The 20,895-nt window shown below is 32.5% G+C and overlaps 1 protein-coding gene across 1 annotated transcript; it reads left to right on the plus strand.

Moving 5' to 3' along the window:
- The first annotated feature begins 658 nt into the window (after positions 1-658).
- LOC132723933 (endoplasmic reticulum-Golgi intermediate compartment protein 1-like) lies at positions 659-20,832 on the plus strand. Its single transcript, XM_060708741.1, has 8 exons — positions 659-790; positions 1,480-1,571; positions 3,260-3,384; positions 9,038-9,151; positions 10,696-10,750; positions 12,365-12,465; positions 13,317-13,441; positions 20,693-20,832. Exons 1-7 carry the CDS (start codon positions 741-743, stop codon positions 13,350-13,352), a joined length of 573 nt encoding a protein of 190 aa, XP_060564724.1. The 5' UTR covers positions 659-740; the 3' UTR covers positions 13,353-13,441; positions 20,693-20,832.
- Positions 20,833-20,895: the final 63 nt, after the last annotated feature.

Genomic DNA, 20,895 nt, shown 5'->3' on the forward strand with positions numbered 1-20,895 from the left:
GTCATTTTGATCAGTATGAACTAAGTTTTGCCAACTTCAAATCCAAATCCCCATGATTTTATCAAAATTTGACCTTCCAGTTAAAATTATGATGGTCAAATCAGGCCTTAAGGAAATTTGAAGGGTCAGAGAGTCATTTCAAGGATCAAACGGACACCCTGTTTACCTAAAATACTATGCCATTTGAAGTGTTTCATCTAAAGTTCTGAGTAGATTTAAAGAAGTCAGCATCAAATATTTTGTCAGGCCTTGCAATGTGGCCTAACTGTTATTTTGCAAGTGCTTCAGCAACAGATGATGTTGATGTTATATACGCATTTTTATATCCTGTTAAGATAGTCTTTATTGTGTGACTTACTGCAAACTTGTTTAATGCCGCCTTTATCATGTTAAAACATGTCAGAAGAATACACTGCTTTTATATTCTACTTCAAAATACTTTCATGGGGACATTACGGAATTTGAGGGCATGATAGATGACCATGATCTAAGGCCCTTTACAGTCTTACCTTGATTTGACAGAATTATAGCCCCATTTTCAACTCAGAAAATTTCACATTATCCAGACTTTTGTTTTACAATCTAGCACTGAGAAAAAAGAGAGCGTTCTGTCATACTTACAGCTCTTGTTAACCTCAGCTTTTATGTATTTCAGGTTTGACATATACCGTAAGGTACCTAAAGATTTAACACAGCCTACATTGACTGGAGCATGTATATCTATATGCAGTGTACTGTTTATGCTCTACCTATTCCTGTCAGAGCTTGCTGGATTTCTTCAACATGAAGTGTAAGTTATTATCTGCCACTGCTAAAAAAATTTCAAAAAGTAGGTTTTTGAAATTGCATTATCCATGTGTCGATCTGTCTGTGATTTTGTCAGTTTATCTGCGACGTCTTTGCTGCAATCATTTTAATAGAATGGGACAGATATTTGTTAGACTGGGCCTATGACCGTTGTTAAAACCGGATTGGTTTTTAATAGAATCTGGCATAATTGTCTATATGAGTTAAAGGTATAGAAGAATAAATGAATGAGGCTCACCAAAATGCCATACAGATCCAACAATGGATATTATAAGATACACATGTGCATAATAGTAGACAGTTTCATTCAGGTGATATACAATGTTGTCCAGTGTGTAAAATACTTTCTATGAATTACTTACTTCTCATTTTATCTATGAAACTTCATTTTTTATTAAAAACAAATTGCCTGATGTTTGAAAAGTTACATTACAAGGTATTGTGTTTTTAAACCAAAATAAACAGATTTATTAGTGTTGTTGGGAAGCTTTAAAACCACTAGTTCAAAAACCATCACTTAACATGCTTTTTAGTTAATACGTTTACCGGTAATGGTTTTAGGTAAAGCTTAGTTTAGTTTTTTTCTGATGATCTTGATAATAGTAAGGTTTTAAATATATTATATGTAATGATGTAGGCAATCCTACACTAACTTTGTTTGTTTTATTTCAGAGTAAGTGAGCTGATAGTTGACGACCCAGTGAAATACTCTGAGAAAATTCCTGTATTCTTAAACATAACTTTGATGAACACAAAATGTGAATGTAAGTATTACACACCTCAGGGAATGGAAAAAATGAATTTATTTTGTCAATTTAAGTGGACGTATAACAAATGATAGATCCATACTTGTCAGTCATAACATAATCTCTGTGAAATTATTTTTGACTGTAATCTAAACTTGAAAAAACAATTAATTAGATAACAGGAAACTTACGGAAGCCTTCTGATGTTCTTTTAAAAAAAAGGTAATTCCTACGTTTTTTATCTCCTACGTAGTAGTTACAAAGTCCTATGTAGGACTTACAAAGTCCTATGTAGGAGTTAAAAAGTCCTACGTAGGAGTTAAAAAGTCCTACATAGGAGTTTAAAAGTCCTACGTAGGAGTTTAAAAGTCCTATGTAGGAGTTAAAAAGTCCTATGTAGGAGTTATAAACTCCTAATTAGGCTTTTCTATCTCCTTCATAGGAGTTTTTTATAGAACATGTTAAATTGGCACAAGGACGCTTCTGTAGAAACTAGCAATGTATTTTAATTACCCAAAATTAATAGACCTTGTAAAGTTTTCAGGCATGTCAAAGTTTAGCCTACAATAATCTGTCTACATTGGCCCTGTGACTTTGTTGTACATACATCTTATCTAGGTCATTTGTGAAACAGCTGTTCATAAGGAGATTACTCTTACATTACAATTAAGTTACAATATACAGATGATACCATTATTTGTATTTATCACAAGAGTTTAATCTGCTGGAACTAAAGTAATGACTAAACCTTTGCCACCAGTATAGATCCAGACCAGCTTGCACATCCACCTGCCGTCTTACCATACTCTAACTGTTGATACATCAGTTATTAAAATCCCTTAAAGACACAAAAAGCCTCAGAAACAAATATATTTTCACTGTTTAGAATTGCAAAAATGAGTAAGATGCTTATTACTTGTAGAAAGAAGCACTGAATGTGAAGTTATTTGTTAAAAAAAGTGGCAAAATGTAGACAAAGAAGTGTTTTGACTTCTACACAAAATTCAAAATCTCTATAAATTATTATGTACTTTTAGCCAACAAGCAATGTAAGCAAAAGAAGGTTCAGGTATTCATCCAAAAAGTATCTTTTTGCAAACTATTATAAAACACTAAAAATAAAAAGCTTTTTCAAAATAAGAATAAAAAGCATTTTTGGGCATAATGGGCCTTTAAACTTTGAATGAAAATCCATTACATAAAGCCAGCAGGTTGAAGGTATTAGTTATGTTAGGCTCTTTTAATGTGCACAATACAAGTTACTATTTGTGTTAGTAACAATTCTACCATATTGATAATACTTTAATTGAAAGAGTGATTGTTTTAAAAATGCATGAGAAAAAAGAATCCCTCACATGAGTTCCTTATTAGATGTTAAATTAATCATAACTGCATCACTAGAAGTTACTGATATTTTATCAAAAGTACTCTTTAATACGTACGTCCTTGTTAGTGACCATAAAAGTCTGTCTGTGTACCAATGTAGCATGAGGGCAGGGTGGGGAAGTAAATTGTACAGTTTGAACACAATTTCAAAGGAGTAAAACAAACTGATAGACTTTTTTAAATAATGCTTACAAGTTAAATTTAGAGAGAAAAAATACGTCTGAGAACACATATATCATAATTTTCATATTCTTAAACTGTACAGAAAATTTTAAGTAAAATTGATGAATATTCATTATAAATTTTCTTTAATTATCTAGTTGTAGGATTGGACATTCAGGATGATATGGGAAGACATGAAGTTGGTTTCCAGGACAACACAGAAAAAATCCCACAGAATGAAGATAATGGCTGTAGAATGGAAACACATTTCTTAATAAACAAGGTTTGTGGGAAAACACATATGAGCCTCGTCACGACAAAACCAACATGGTGCATTTGCGAGCAGCATGGATCCAGACCAGCATGCGCATCCGCGCAGTCTGATCAGGGCTCATGCTGTTCGCTTACGAACTCTATAACAAGTAGAGAAACCGATAGCAAACAGCATGGATCCTGATCAGACTGCGCGGATGCGCAGGCTGGCCTGGATCCATGCTGGTCGCAAACGCACTATGTTGGTTTTGTCGTGACATGGCTCATATAACTTGGGCTGTCATTGATGAAAAATTTTGTAATAGTATTCATATATCAAAAGCTGAATATCAACGATATATTGATATATCAAATTCAATAGCTTGTACATTAAACTGTTATCACGGTATATGCAAGTATGATTTATACATCACAAACACAGAACACCAATGGAAAGTATGTTTACCTGTTATTATATCATAGAGAGCTCTGAAAATTAAATCCAGTGTTGAAAAAAAGTGACTTTTTCCCTTTACACAAAGTAGAGTGATATTATCACTAGACATGAAGAAACAGGTTTTGAATTGTATCACTATTGTAAATTGATATTCCAGAGATTGTTGAATATCAATGATATATTGATATTGCGATTTTCAATGACAGCCCTACATATAACATTAATAAGAAAGCAGATGATATGTAAATTTGTGTATAATTCTGACAAAGAATTTGAAGAAAAAAGTCATAACCCACTTGAAGGCATTGGCGTTGGTTTATCTTTATGGCTTTCGTTAAAGTCATGAACTGCAATACTAATAAAATTATAACATTGAAACTTCATATGTTAATACATCTTGGTAAGTTCTGCCTGTCGCACTGATTTTAAGATAAAACATTAAGGTCAAAAACTATCAAAGATATTTGATTTAAACTTGAAATATTTGTTTACTACAAAATTTGGAATGCATTTCTAAAGCCAGATACTACTGAGTAGTATTTTTGCTAAATTATCTCATGTTTAGTTTCTCCCTTTGATGACTTTTTTCCCAGGTTTTACTGTATAACGAGACTTGGAAAACTTTGTTAAAAAAGCATTGTATAATTATTTTTACCTTTAAAAATTGTTCAAAGAATTTAATTCCATGCAGAACTCTGGTTGCCATGGCAACCGAAAGAAAAAACTTTAAATATCTTCTTTTAAAGAACCAAAAGAGTTAGAGCTAAGATATTTAGCATGAAACATGTTCTAATAAGTGTCTACCAAGTTTGTTCAAATAAAAGCCCTTGGGTCAAAATTGGCCCTGCCCCGGGGGGTCATTGATTTTCCCTATATGCATATAGTAAAAACTTAAAAAATCTTCTTTTATAGAACCCAAAGAGCTAGAGCTAAGATATTTAGCATCAAACATGTTCTAATAAGTGTCTACCAAGTTTGTTCAAATAAAAGCCTTTTGGTCAAAATTGGCCCCGCCCCGGGGGGTCATTGATTTTCCCTATATGCATATAGTAAAAACTTAAAAAATCTTCTTTTAAAGACCTCAAAGAGCAATGGCTAAAATATTTAGCATCAAACATGTTCTAATAGGTGTCTACCAAGTTTGTTCAAATAAAAGCCCTGGGGTCAAAATTGGCACCGCCCGGGGGTCATTGATTTTCCTTATATGTGTATAGCAAAAACTTAAAAAATCTTCTTTGAAAAAACCCAAATAGATATAGTTAAGATATTAAGCATGAAACATCTTTTAGTTAGTGTCTACAAAGTTTGTTCAAATAAAAGACCTGGGGTCAAAATTGGCCCCGCCCCGGGGGTCATTGATTTTCTTTATATGTGTATAGCAAAAACTTAAAATCTTCTTTGAAAAAACCCAAATAGCTAGAGTTTAGATATTAAGCAAGAAACATCTTCTAGTAAGTGTCTACAAAGTTTGTTCAAATAAAAGCCCTGGGGTCAAAACTGGCCTGGCCCTAGGGATGTCATTGTTTTTAACTATATGTGTATAGTAAAAACTTAAAAAAAATCTTCTTTTAAAAAGCCCAATGAGCTAGAGCTTAGATGTTTAGCATGAAACATCTTCTTATGGGTGTCTACCAAGTTTGTTCAAATAAAAGCCCTTGGGTAAAATTGGCCCTGCAACGTTGGGGGGGGGGGGTGGGTGGGTGGGGGTTGGGGGGGGCCTATATACAGGTGAGCGACCTCAGGGCCATCATGGCCCTCTTGTTTTATTTTAGTTTAAATGTTCCGGTATTTGTATGTCTGTAATTTTGTTTTTTAGCTCGACTATTCGTAGAATAATCGAGCTAATGCAGTCACCCATTTGTCGGCGTCGGCGTCCCTGTGGTTAAGTTTTTGTATGTAAGCTGGTATCTCCATAACTACTGAAGGGAATGGATTGAAACTTCACACACTTGTTCTCTGTGATTATCTAAGATGATTGGCACAAGTCCCATAACTCTGATTTGCTTTTTTACATAATTATGGCCCTTTTTCGACTTAGAAATTCTTGGTTAAGTTTTTGTATGTAAGCTGGTATCTCCATAACTACTGAAGGGAATGGATTGAAACTCCACACACTTGTTCTCTGTGATTATCTAAGATGATTGGCACAAGTCCCATAACTCTTATTTGCTTTTTTACATAATTATGCCCCTTTTTCGACTTAGAAATTCTTGGTTAAGTTTTTGTATGTAAGCTGGTATCTCCATAACTACTGAAGGGAATGGATTGAAACTTCACACACTTGTTCTCTGTGATTATCTAAGATGATTGGCACAAGTCCCATAACTCTGATTTGCTTTTTTACATAATTATGCCCCTTTTTCGACTTAGAAATTTGTGGTTAAGTTTTTGTATGTAAGCTGGTATCTCGATAACTACTGAAGGGAATGGATTGAAACTTCACACACTTGTTCTCTGTGATTATCTTAGATGATTTGCTCAAGTCCCATAACTCTGATTTGCTTTTTTACATAAAAATGCCTAGGGTTGGATATCGTTCTTCACGAAACGGTCCGATACCGATACCGGTACTGACGAAACGATACGGGTATTTTATCGATACTGATACTGATACTTTTACAATACCACATCAAACCCTTTGCTGCAAGTATAAGAACTGAAGAGATACAACATATAGTGCTAGAAAATAAATATGTTACATTACTGGTCTTTCTGAAATTTCATGCTGTAAAGTATACTTTTCTCAAGTTCCATGTTTTGTTGTTTTGTGTTTACTCTTTTTTACAACATTTACACATGTTAATTGTAAAATACTTTTACTTTTTCATCAAAAGAACATGACATAATTTAAACACAGAAAAATATCTTATGCAGGACAGCGGTCTGCAGCTGAGAAGTCTACAAATTATTGTTTTAATCTTGATATCTCTACATCTGAAAGAATTTAAGATAGTTGGTTATCTATTATTTTCTTACAGCTATTATTATTACTGTGTAGAAATTTTATTCTGATGCTGATATTCTTTTTTAAATCACATTATTGTTTACTGTAATAAATGAAATCACTGGATTGGTTGGCTTACTTTGCAATTTGGAATTACATGAAAGAAATTTCATTAGATGTTTTTACAAAGTCACTTGTTTTCAGTCTGTTTTACTACAACAGCACAAACATATTTTCCACCAGTAATTAACTTAGAAATTTGGAAAAACATGTATATGCATAGACTGTTTCCAAAATGACTTGTTTACATTTTCATAATAACCTAATATTAGTCCTTGTAGAAGTCATAAAGCAAATACCTATGCTTTACAAATAATAAGAATTTGGTATTTATTAATATTGAATTTACTTTTCAATTTTATACATCTTTTATTTTTCAATAGCATGCACAGTGAACATCTTGCTACAGAAAAAAAGGGTATTGTCCTCACCAAATTTCATAATTCCATTCTGCTCAAATACGCAAAAATACTAGCCAACATTTGCAAAAAATCCTACAAAACACTATATGAAATATGTTTCAGTGATCTAAATGTGTAATACACACAAGTTGACCTTTGACAGGTGCATCATAGGCTATTCAAAAGAATATGCCTCCCTTTGATGTTGTTACTCTATCACCATCAAAGAGCGGCCGACATTCACACTTTTTGACTGAAGTTCTGTCAGCATTCTTTTGTTAAAAAAATGTATACATGTTTAATAACAGTTCAGTGTTACACAAACAACAAAAGGAGGCATATTTTGTTGGAATAGTTCGGCCACATTTATGTTCAAATCGTAATTCACGTGTAGATTTGTACATGTGGTAATGGAAGAAAAGAACCTGGAATCATTAAATATTTATTCATTATGAGTGTTTGGAAACTTAAACTGAAAACAGGATTTAATTATTTTTAAAAGCATTGTTTGAACAAACAATTGTCATATGTTGGATTTAATTGTCATTACGGCAAAAGCTGTGTGCGATGTGTTTGGAAGGACTGTGTGCGATGTGCCGATGATTACTCAAGTATTTGATTTGTTTTCTCGTTGTTTCTTTGACATTTAAAACTTACAAACTTTTACTAAAATCAGTTTAAATAATCATTTTTTCCTGCCGAGTAAAAAATATTATTATCTTGAACATAAGCGGCACAAGACTTTTACAAAAATATCGCCGCGTCACAAACTTCAACTTTGCCGCGAAAGCCGTACTCGCCGCATGATAATAGTAGTTCATAGTTTGTTTTACGTGTTTGTAGGCTGTTTTCATTTAAAAATCTTCTTATTTTTTGACATATTGACTATTAAATTATTTTTTTTACAAAATTACAAAAGTATCAAATCCAGTACCGGTATTTTACGAAACGGTATATACCGGTAATTTACGAAGTTACTATTCGGTATAGGACCGATACCGGGAACCGGTGTCCAACCCTAAAAATGCCCCTTTTTCGACTTAGAAATTCTTGGTTAAGTTTTTGTATGTAAGCTGGTATCTCCATAACTACTGAAGGGAATGGATTGAAACTTCACACACTTGTTCTCTGTGATTATCTTAGATGATTGGCACAAGTCCCATAACTCTGATTTGCTTTTTTACATAATTATGCCCCTTGTTCGACTTAGAAATTCTTGGTTAAGTTTTTGCGTGTAAGCTGGTATCTCCATAACTACTGAAGGGAATGGATTGGAACTTCACACACTTGGTCTCTGTGATTATCTAAGATGATTGGCACAAGTCCCATAACTCTGATTTGCTTTTTTGCATAATTATGCCACTTTTTTATCTTAGAAATTCTTGGTTAAGTTTTTACGTGTAAGCTGGTATCTCCATAACTACTGAAGGGAATGGATTGAAACTTCACACGCTTGGTCTCTGTGATTATTTAAGATGATTGGCACAAGTGCCATAACTCTGATATTCGCATAATTATTCCCCTTTTTCGATTCATAAATTCGTGGTTAAGTTTTTGTGTGTAAGCTTGTATCTCCATAACTACTGAAGGGAATTGATTGAAACTTCACAGACTTGTTCTCTGTGATTGTATTGAAACTTGAAGGGTTTGTACCTTTTCGTACAATTTAATGTATCCATATAGGTAAGCATTATTATACTCAATGAAACACCCTTGTGACAAATTTTCGAATAGTCGAGCGTTACTGTCCTCCGACAGTTCTTGTTTATGTTCCAAGTAACTTTATATGAGAAAAAACTTTTAAGTAATTTTTCTTCTTTAGGTTCCAGGTAATTTTCATGTTTCAACACATGCAGCAAAGAACCAGCCAGCTCAAGGTGACATGAGACATGTTGTTCATAAACTCAGGTTCGGTATGGACTTAGAGGAAGGAAAAGTAGGTTTATAAAATAATTCTTAATTTTTGATTACTGTAAAATAAGTTAAATTTGTGGTGACTTAATTTTTGTGCCCCCACGTTAGTGGCGGGCATTTAGATTTACCCTTGTTTGTGCCCCCACGTTAGTGGCGGGCATTTAGATTTACCCTTGTCCGTCCGTCCGTCCGTCCGTCCGTTCACTTTTGTGTCGCACGTAACTCAAAAAGTATTTGACCTAGAGTCATGAAACTTTACAGGAATGTTGATCAGCATGTGTAGTTGTGCACCTGGGTATTTTCGTCTGGATATTTTTAGCATTTTCAGAGTTATTGCCCTTGACTTAGTTAAATTTTGCAATTTTCAACTTGTGTCGCATGTAACTCAAAAAGTATTTGACCTAGAGTCATGAAACTTTACAGGAATGTTGATCAGCATGTGTAGTTGTGCACCTGGGTATTTTCGTCTGGATATTTTAAGTATTTTCAGAGTTATTGCCCTTGACTTAGTAAAATTTTGCAATTTTCAACTTGTGTCGCATGTAACTCAAAAAGTATTTGACCTAGTCATGAAACTTTACAGGAATGTTGATCAGCATGTGTAGTTGTGCACCTGGGTATTTTCATCTGGATATTTTAAGTATTTTCAGAGTTATTGCCCTTGACTTAGTAAAATTTTGCAATTTTCAACTTGTGTCGCATGTAACTCAAAAAGTATTTGACCTAGAGTCATGAAACTTTACAGGAATGTTGATCAGTATGTGTAGTTGTGCACCTTGGTATTTTCGTCTGGATATTTTTAGTATTTTCAGAGTTATTGCCCTTGAGTTAGTAAAATTTTGCAATTTTCAACATGTGTCGCAGGTAACTAAAAAAGTATTTGACCTAGAATCATGTAACTTTACAGGAATATTGATTAGCATGTGTAGTTGTGCACCAGGTATTTTCGTCTGGATTTATTTAGTATTTTTAGAGTTATTGCCCTTCACTTAGAAAATTTTTGCAATTTTCAACTTGTGTCGCAAGTTTCTCAAAAAGGATTTGACATAGTCATTAAACCTTATAGGCAGGTTGCTCAGCATATTTTAGATTTGCACCTGGGGTTTTGCTTGTGGATTTATCCAGTATTTGTAGAGTTATTTCCCTTGACTTAGTAAAAAGATTGACAGAACAGTGGCGCGGTGGGGGCACCCGTGTCCTATGGACACATTTCTAGTTTCCACTATTCAAGAACCTCTTGAATATCAAAATTGTCACAAAAAGTGTGTTATCCAAATAATAGTTCATTGTTATTAAGAAATGCAGCTTTCCAAGTTATTTTATCTTAAGAAATGAATTGACTTTTCTTGATTTATGAAAAAAAACACAAGTTGGCAAATATTTTCAGGAGTAGAAGTTTGATTTGTTTTAAATGACATAATAAATTGTATTAGAAAGCTGGAATATTGTGAGATTCAAATTCCAGAGCTTAAGCTTAATATATATCTATTTTTTAAATACTCAGCCATTACAAAAAACTTACATGGTTAACTACTGTGAATAATTTTTAATGATTTATGTTTACAGAATGTGAGAGGTTCTTTTAACCCCATGGAAAGTTTAGATAAAACAAATGGAAATGGTAAGTGAGAAAACACTTAAATTAATGATATTCCTTAAAATACAAAGAAAAAAATGTTATTTCTTGTTTCTGCCTTACCAATGCTTGAGTACAGTGAAGGAAACTAGAAAGAGATTTTATCAAGCCACTTAGCTTTTTAACTTTATTTAAAACAAGGCTGTCATGCTGAGCTCCTTGCTGTCAGTCCAGACTTTTGTTTGGGAATGCATTCATTGAATGCTGCCCTTCATTTATAATCTTTGTTTCCATATTTGAAGTAAAAGACTATTCTGTATGCCAGGAGTCTACACCAGCATTGATTACTGCTTGGACACAAACTATAGTTATTTGAATCAGATTCATAAGTTTTCATTGTGTATAATCCCGTTAAAATCTATATGTCTTTAGCTCGACTATACGAAGTATATGGAGAGCTGTCCTACTCGCCCCGGCGTCGGCGTCCGCGTCCAGATTTTAGATTAAAGTTTTGGTGCAGTAAAATATTTTTCACTATAACTTTGTCATTTCTTAAGGTATCAACTTCAAACTTCAAATATATGTTCCTTATCATCAACCACATCTTATGTGACAAGGTTCATAACTCTAGCACCAATATTTTCAGATTTATCTCCCCTTGAACTTAGAATTTTCCTTAAAAAATACTATTTTTTACTGTTACTTATTTATTTCTTAAGGGATCAACCTCATACTTCAAATATATGTACCTTATCAACATTCTCATCTTATGGGACAAGGTTCATAACTCTAGCACCAATATTTTCAGATTTATCTCCCCTTGAACTTAGAATTTTCCTCAAAAAATGCTATTTCTTACTGTTACTTCTTTATTTCTTAAGGGATCAACCTCATACTTCAAATATATTTACGTTATTATCATCCCCATCTTATGTGACAAGGTTCATAACTCTAGCACCAATATTTTCAGATTTATCTCCCTTTGAACTTAGAATTTTCCATAAAAAATATTATTCTTTACTGTTACTTATTTATTTCTAAAGGGATCAACTTCATACTTCAAATATATTTACGTTATCATCATCCACATCTTATGTGACAAGGGTCATAACTCTAGCACCAATATTGCAAGAATTATCTCCCCATAAACTTAGATTTTTTTACTAGAAAAATGTTATTTTTTATTATAACTTTTTTATTTTTAAAGGTATCTACCTCAAACTTCAAATACTTATTCCTTATCATCAATTACATTTTATGTGACAATGTTCATAACTCTTGAAGCAATATTTACAGATTTATCTCTCTTTGAACTTAGGATTTTCTTTAAGAAATATAATAACTTCTTTACTTTTTAAAGTATCTACTTCAAACTTCAAACATATATTTCTTATCATTACACAAATGTTGTGTGACAAGGTCCATAACTCTAGCATGACTATTTCTAGAATTATTCCCCTTGATCTTGGAATTTATTTTTTTACTATAACTTAATACATTATGATACATAATTGATTTTTCTTTCATAGTTTTGTCCTCCTTACTGCGTCCAGTATTTTATTAGTCGAGCTTCGCTGTCTCCTGTGACAGCTCTTGTTAAACATGTACTGTTATATGATTGGTAAATATTAAAACTAATCTTACATTATCATGTTTCAGCTCAAGCCACACATGATTACATCATCAGAGTAGTGCCATCTGTTTATGTCAACAAAGATAATTCAAAACGATTCCCATATCAATATACATACTCATATAGGGTAAATATCTTTATTATTTCTCAGTCTACAGCAGGCATCAAAAATATTTTCAGAGTCACTCATCCTGGACGAGTAGCTTTTAGATCCATTGTGCAGGCAACATTTTTCTACTCGTCATGCATCGAGTTCTCTTAAATTCTATTCATAATTACGAGCGGAAGAGTGGAATTTATGATCTCTGCTACAGCGCATTTAAAGAAAGCCACTCAAAGTATTTACTGTTACAGGAATATTTTTTCTTAATACACAGTATGTTTTTTTCAGAAGAGACAGATTCTTTTAAAGACTTGTCAAAAAGTTTGAGATACAGGCTTATAGTGCTGTATGAATGTTTTATGTCTATTACTAGTTGATGTATGATGAGATACATGTAAATGTATAACTTAAATAAAAAAAAATTATTTCTTCTTTCTATAAACCACCTTAATTTTGAAGTTTTCAATCAGGGATCAAGTTCAATTGATAATAAGTTACATCACATACAATATTATAATTTTGTAAAATGTAATAGTTGTGGTGATTTAATGGATCCGACTCTAGCTTGTCAAAACTGTTAGTAGGAGAACAATATAGTGATTGCAGTTGTTGTTATAGAGGTCTTTACATTAATGTGTGAAAACATGTTTAGTAGATACTGTAATCAGAATTTTAAAAAATTTAAAAGAAATCCACCAAAAATGAAAGGTGTAGATTTTTATATATCTTTGTTTATAAATGATGGTCTATGTTTTTTGAATGATGGCCTTTGTTTTTAAATGATGGTCTTTCTTTATAAGTATGACTCCAACCTGGTTATGGATGACATTTTATAATAAAGTAGTTTCATCAGAATGTTTTTATATTGTGATTAGGAAATAATTCAGTATGGTCATGGAGGCCATATATGATGCCAGCTATCTGGTTCAGATATGAAATGAGTCCTATTACAGTACAGTATACAGAAAGAAGGCAACCTTTTTATCATTTTCTCACTACGGTAAGTGGAGCTGTCCCGTGAAAATCAACATGCACACGGGTCAAATAGGGCAAATGTGCTTTAAAGCTGTGAGTTTGAAATTTAGAAACAGTGTTACACTCTTTTAAATTTTTATTCTGAGAATGCTTTAATAAATAAAAATTTTGATAAATTTAATGAAAAATTATGAAAAGTCTTTAGAATTTCAAACTCCAGCTTATTTATTATATCATGCATTAAACTGTAAATTTTGTAAAGATAGCATACTTTTTGACAATTTATAGCCCTTGATAATCATTTTTTTGGGGGGCAAAATTTTAGGGAAAAAAAAGAGAAACTGTTGAACAAGAACATAAATTGAAGGCAAAAAAAAAAGTATGGTGCCTTTATAAGAATTGACAGTTTATTAAAGACTTTGTGATTCAGATGGAAAGTAATGAGTGATTTCTGGAATCTTTACAAGCAGATGTAGATTATGTGTTTGAATTTTACAATATACATGTATATTATTGGGTAATATACATGAAAAATGTGGTACAGAGTGCTCTCCCCTGCTTAATTGATTCTTAAATCACTCATTACTATTACTTTCTGATCAGTGACAAGGTCTTAATTATTATTTAAAATATGTTTTTTTTCTCATTTTCCCTTTGTCAAATAAAATAATCACAGGAAAAGATGATACCAAACCGAATGCCTGCAGTCTGGTTCAAGTATGAAATGAGCCCAATCACCGTACGATATACGGAATCTCAAAAGCCATTTTATCACTTCTTGACAACCGTGAGTAATTGGCGCAAGGTGTTTTTTTTAACTGGTTGTATATGTAACATAGACTTTGCTTTTTCTAAAGCTTAACTCAGTTTTCATGCTGTTCTCATCTTTGTTAGTAGTTTATCATCAGTTTGCATTTAGACAACACAAAACTTGCTCTTATTATTTTGTCACATTCCTTTTTCAAAGCTGGGTTTTTATTTTTGACATTTTATTTTGTTTTAACTTTATCCCATCTTTGATTTTTACAGTAACTTTAGTGACAAATTTTCATCCCTTCTTTTAGCTAAAGCTCTGGTTTTGGGCCAGGAATTTGTTTGGTTGCTTAGCAACTGAGATACTCATTTTTTTCTCAAGGTATACTGGGTATCTTTCAACGTATATAGTTGAGTAAAGACTATACAATTATGATACACATTATCTATTACACACATGTTCTAATACCTGTATAAACATATACCTTATTATGTCATCTTTCACATTCTTACGCATACATGCAACCGTTGTTGAACTTTATAAGCTATATAAACTCCCATTTGTAAGCAGTCATTTTCACAACTGGGATTTTCCATATTTTACACCTTATGATTGTATTGTGGTTAATTTTTACATTACATTCATATAATTTTCTTTAAAGGAAAAATAAATTCAAAGGCTTTGTTTACATTTTCTTAACACAATTTACAGAATTAATATGATGAGAGAAAATTATGAATGTGGGCCCTTCTAATGGATAAAGCATCACTTTTGTTGATTGCATATAATATTTATACTTGCTCTGTGGCCCCAACTTTGCATACATAGTAAACTTTTGAGATACAATCCATCAGAATAGCTCTATATTTTCTGAAAATATTAGATCTGTTAAAGTGAGCTAGAAAAGTTCTATTACATAAAAATCATATTTTTATTACACTTGCATTATCCTGAATAAACTTTACTTTTCACATTTCATACCTATACACCCATATACCACACCTGAAATATACAGCACTATTAAGTATCATGTACATTGTATAATAATATGACTTAAAATTTTCCAGTGTTGCGTTTGATGGTGAAAAGAAAATGACATGGACTACAAAACCGTGTAATAAAGAGTGGGGCTAAATTTAACCATCTATTAATAGAAACCAAAAGGTTTTAAGGCTGTACAGGATATATGGTACTTATAGCCCTCAAATGAAAAACTAAGTTATTTAATACATAGAGCATATTGAATGTGTGTAAGTTTAATACTGAATTTATTGAACAAGTTTAATAAAGTTATATTATGTGAGGCTCTTGAGAGCATAATATTATTTTATCTAACAAGTTCAATAACTTTAGTAATGAACTTACACAAATATAATATTCTGTTAATCACATACCGAAAACAAAGTGAAAAAAAAATCTTTTTTTTATTGACACACCTCTACATTTAGTGTAATGCTAACATTGAGCACGTCTTTACACATACGTTTGTATAATACAAATGACGTCATGTCAAAATATTTGCACAGCTGTGCAATACCATTTTTATGGAGCCGCAAAGTGGCACCGGTATGTGATTAAACACCATATGTAAAGCACAAACTCAGACGCCATCTTTTCTGTCAAAAAAACTTTGAAGGAAAAAAGGCATTTTATTTCTCATTCATATGAACATTTACACACCTTTGAAATTTTAACAAATGAAATTTTTTAATTTAGTCATATAATTAAAGAGTTATTGTAAATCTGGTTAATTATCCAAGCCTGTGGTCCTGACTTGCCTTGGCCTTTTGATGAAGGGCATATCACATTAGCCAAGACCATATAGACTTTGATCTTCATTCACTTCATCATCTTACAATATTTGTATGTTAATTGATTAAATCTTTCCTTTTCATCACTTAATTTGTATAATGGATTTACAATGCTATGAAATTGTAGCTTTCCAATGTGATTGTTTAATGGTTTCAATATAATAGAAATATCAATTAGCAGTTAACAGTAAAGACTATAATATACATCTTTTCTTGGCCCTAAACTCATGACATGTGTAAGTCATTGCCATTCATATCACTGAGATTCAGGTGTTTTTTTTCAGCACATGATTAAATATGAACCAAATACAATTCATCTATACAGGATAGTTACATACATTAAATTTATTCACACAAAACTCGTTTACAGAACAAAACACTTCGCGCAACAGAATAAGAAAAGGTTAACCATTTTAACCATTGAATTTGTTTTTTCAGTAACATCTCATGAATTACAGCATTAGCAAAATTAAAGAATTTCAGAGTCACTATCAATAATAAAATGTCCTGACTTTACAGCAGAAGGTCTAATTTAAGTATTATTTAGGCAAAGATTGCTTTAGCATTCAAACAGTTGAAAAGTATAAAGATAAAGTAATTAGTTTTAATTGTATATCAAATAAGAAACTTCACAGAGTTTGTCTTTCTAAAGTAACAATAAGTACTGTACTTTGTTTATCTAATTCATTTCTGAAGTTATTCTAACAAAATTTAGTGCTGTGATTTTTTAGCTCACCTGTCACAAAGTGACAGGGTGAGCTTTTGTGATCGCTTTTCGTCCGGCGTCTGTCCGGCGTCCGTCCGTAAACTTTTACTTTAAATGACATCTCCTCATAAACCACTAAGCCAATTTCATCCAAACTTCACAGGAATGTTCCTTTGGTGGTCACCTTTAAAAATTGTTCAAAGAATTTAATTCCATGCAGAACTCTGGTTGCCATGGCAACCGAAAGAAAAAACTTTAAATATCTTCTTTAAAAAAACCGTAAGAGCTAGAGCTTAGATATTTGGCATGAAACATCTTCTAGTGAGTGTCTACCAAGTTTGTTCAAATAAAAGCCCTGGTGTCAAAATTGGCCCCGCCCCAGGGGGTCATTAATTTTCCCTATATGCATATAGTAAAAACTTAAAATATCTTCTTTTAAAAAACCGTAAGAGCTAGAGCTTAGATATTTGGCATGAAACATCTTCTAGTAAGTGTCTACCAAGTTTGTTCAAATAAAAGCCCTGGGGTCAAAATTGGCCCAGCCCCAGGGGGTCATTGATTATCCCTATATGCATATAGTAAAAACTTAAAATATCTTCTTTTAAAGAACCCAAAGAGCTTGAGCTAAGATATTTAGCGTGAAACATCTTCTAATGAGTGTCTACCAAGTTTGTTCAAATAAAAGCCCTGGGGTCAAAATTGGCCCCGCCCCAGGGGGTCATTGATTTTCCCTATATGCATATAGTAGAAACTTAAAAAATCTTCTTTTAAAGAACCCAAAGAGCTAGAGCTAAGATATTTAGCATGAAACATCTTTTAATGAGTGTCTTATCAAGTTTGTTCAAATAAAAGCCCTTGGGTCAAAATTGGCCCCGCCCCAGGGGTTCATTGATTTTCCCTTTATGCATATAGTAAAAACTTAAAAAATCTTCTTTTAAAGAACCCAAAGAGCTAGAGCTTAGATATTTAGCATGAAACATCTTCTAATGAGTGACTATCAAGTTTGTTCAAATAAAAGCCCTGGGGTCAAAATTGGCCCCGCCCCAGGGGGTCATTGATTTTCCCTATATGCATATAGTAAAAACTTAAAAAACCTTTTTTTAAAGAACTCAAAGAGCTAGAGCTAAGATATTTAGTATGAAACATCTTCTAATGAGTGTCTACCAAGTTTGTTCAAATAAAAGCCCTGGGGTCAAAATTGGCCCCGCCCTGGGGGTCATTGATTTTCCTTATATATGTGTATAGCAAAAACTTAAAAATCTTCTTTGAAAAAACCCAAATAGCTAGAGTTTAGATATTAAGCATGAAACATCTTCTAGTAAGTGTTTACAAAGTTTGTTCAAATAAAAGCCCTGGGGTCAAAACTGGCCCCGCCCCAGGGGTGTCATTATTAACTATATGTGTATAGTAAAAACTTAAAAAATCTGCTTTTAAGAAACCCAATGAGCTAGAGCTAAGATGTTTAGCATGAAACATCTTCTTATGGGTGTCTACCAAGTTTGTTCAAATAAAAGCCCTTGGGTTAAAATTGGCCCTGCCAGGGGGGGGGCTATATTCTAGTAAGTGTCTACAAAGATTGTTCAAATAAAAGCCCTTGGGTCAAAATTGGCTCTGCCCCAGGTGTGTCATTGTTTTTAACTATATGTGTAAAGAAAAAACTTGACCAGCTAGACTTTAGATGTTTAGCATGAAACATCTTCTAATGGGTGTCTACCAAGTTTGTTCAAACAATAGCCCTGGGGTTTAAACTGGCCCCGCTCTGGGGGCCTATATACAGGTGAGCGACTTCAGGGCCATCATGGCCCTCTTGTCTTAATATAGTTAGATCTATAATGCACAATATATCAAATTGAAAGCAGGTCATTGTTATTGATGTGCTACCCAGCTCTTTAGGCTTTAGTTTCACTGAAAAATTTGAATTATTTTATAATAGCAAACTATACATCTGACCAGCTGAACTCTAAAACAGCTGAATTTCTAAAATGAACTTATCCAGCTTCCATTTTAGGTACTGTCTGTTATCAATTGTGGGGATATCAATATGAAAATTTGAAGTTGGTCACCAAACAGTATAGAGCCTGGTCAGACTGCACAAATATGCAGGTTTCCACATGCGCAGGCTGGTCTGGCTGTATACTGGTGACATAGGCTTATTACTTTTAGTATCAGAATTTTTATTTAGCAGCCTCCCTTGTTATATGAGATTATATTGAGTTGCACCAGCGACAATCCTTCTTTATAAATGCTGAAAAGAAGTAACATAACATAATAAAAGATAGGTTTATTTCAACTAGAAAAATTCATTTGCAAAGCAAAAAAATAAAACATGGTTTTTAATGATTAGAAAATATTTTCCAATTAATAATATTCCAAAATATTGAGTCGACAACCACACATTAAAATCTCAATTGTTTGTGGGAAAAGAACATTACAGAGATAATCATAGGATGTCAGTAAGGGTCAGTAAGATACTTGATGCATCCTTTTCTACAATAATTCATAATTTTGTGATAAGTTTTGCCATGATTAATAGATACCTTGTTAATATTTGTGTGCACACTGTATTTAAATGTTAACTTTTATTTAAAAATTTCCAAGACCCAAGCATTATTATAAAAAACTGAGTAAAGTTAAAAAGGTTTTGTTTCATATGTTACATATATCCCCATGTTTAAAAAATGTGCCAAGTACTAGTTTGGCCATCTGAAAACATGATGTTATATTTCTAAACTCAAAATCTTTGTGCATGATAAAGTTATATCATTTTGAGTATTTTTCTGTATATGGGAACATCCTTGGCCAAATGGTTAAGGTTGTTGACTTTAAACCATTTGCTTCTCATTGCTGTGTGTTTGAAACCTGACAGGGACTTTGGATTCTTTCATGTGAGGAAGCTATCCAGCTATCTTACAGAATGTTGATGGTTCTACTTGTGTCCATGTTTATGATTGTAAGTATTCATTTAGGGGCACCTAAGGTTTTCCTCCACCAGTAAAGATGGAAACCTTCCATATGACTTATCTTATGTTGATGCAACTTAAACACAACTGAAATTTAATGTTAGAAAGAAAAAAAAAGATCTGTAGGTGGAAAGCTGAATTATATTTAATTATAATGTTGTAGAATTATGCTCTGTTTGAGTTCATATTTGCAGGAAGATAATCACAAAGTCTGGTAGGCTTGATTGATTAATTACTAAGCATTTGAATGATTAACTGTACATTGTGTTTATACGAATAAGTTTTAGTTTGATTGTGTTGAAAGCTATAAGCTTATTGAAACACTCTCAAATTTGTTCCTGGAAACAACCATTACAAAGCAACTGATGTCAAGTTTTTGCTCAAGGAAACAAAGTCTTGCCCCTGATGGGGTTTGAATCCACGCGGCCATTCCATTCTATTCTAACAAGTCATGCTAATATAAAAAATGAAAATTTATAAAAGAAATGTTGAATTAAATTGAATGGAGAAGTAAATTTCCTGATGTCATTTGGTTTATTGAAGTCAGATATGATGTCATATGACATTTAAGCATTTCTTTTTATGCCATCCATATAGTGCCTTATAATCCATGCGACTGCCCTTTGAGTTTATTAGGTGAATAACTTGAAACATACTAGAATGCTCTTTTTAGCTAGATAATAAGATATGTCCCACTGTTTTTTGTTCTCATGTTTATATTTATTGATGTTTACTGTTGTGTGAAATTTTAATATGTTACTATTTATAGAATTTAAATTATGTTGCTATTTATAGAATTTAAATGATGTTACTATATATAGAATTAAACCACCATATTGAATTTTATAATGTAACTATTAAAAGGTCTATACTGTACTAAGTCTTGCAGATGCCTGCCACTTGAAATGTTTATTTATGTTACTTTATTATGTCTTTTTACTATTTATAGATATGTATTTGTTACTATTTATAGGTATGTTTTTGTTACTATTTATAGGTATGTATTTGTTACTATTTATAGGTATGTTTTTGTTACTATTTGTAGGTATGTGCCATTGTAGGAGGAACATTTACTGTTGCGGGTATATTTGACTCCTGTGTTTTCACTGCCTATGAGATAATCAGGAAAGCTGAGCTGGGAAAACTGAGCTGAGAACAAGAATACCTAGAGAAATTTATTTTTAATATATACACTTCCTATTTTTTGCAATTATAAATAATGTACAAAAGGTTAAAGGGTCAAAGAAG

The sequence above is a fragment of the Ruditapes philippinarum genome, unplaced genomic scaffold (assembly GCF_026571515.1).
Source record: "Ruditapes philippinarum isolate M1 unplaced genomic scaffold, ASM2657151v2 ctg15045_1_1_1_1, whole genome shotgun sequence".
Taxonomy (NCBI): Eukaryota; Metazoa; Mollusca; class Bivalvia; order Venerida; family Veneridae; genus Ruditapes; species Ruditapes philippinarum.

What these genes read in the sequence shown, in the direction of transcription:
- LOC132723933 (XM_060708741.1), top strand. Translation starts at nt 741, where the DNA reads ATGCTCTACCTATTCCTGTCAGAGCTTGCTGGATTTCTTCAACATGAA. An exon ending in GATGAACACAAAATGTGAAT is followed by an intron (nt 1,572 to 3,259) that starts GTAAGTATTACA and finishes TTAATTATCTAG; the next exon opens with TTGTAGGATTGGACATTCAG. An exon ending in TGGACTTAGAGGAAGGAAAA is followed by an intron (nt 9,152 to 10,695) that starts GTAGGTTTATAA and finishes TTATGTTTACAG; the next exon opens with AATGTGAGAGGTTCTTTTAA.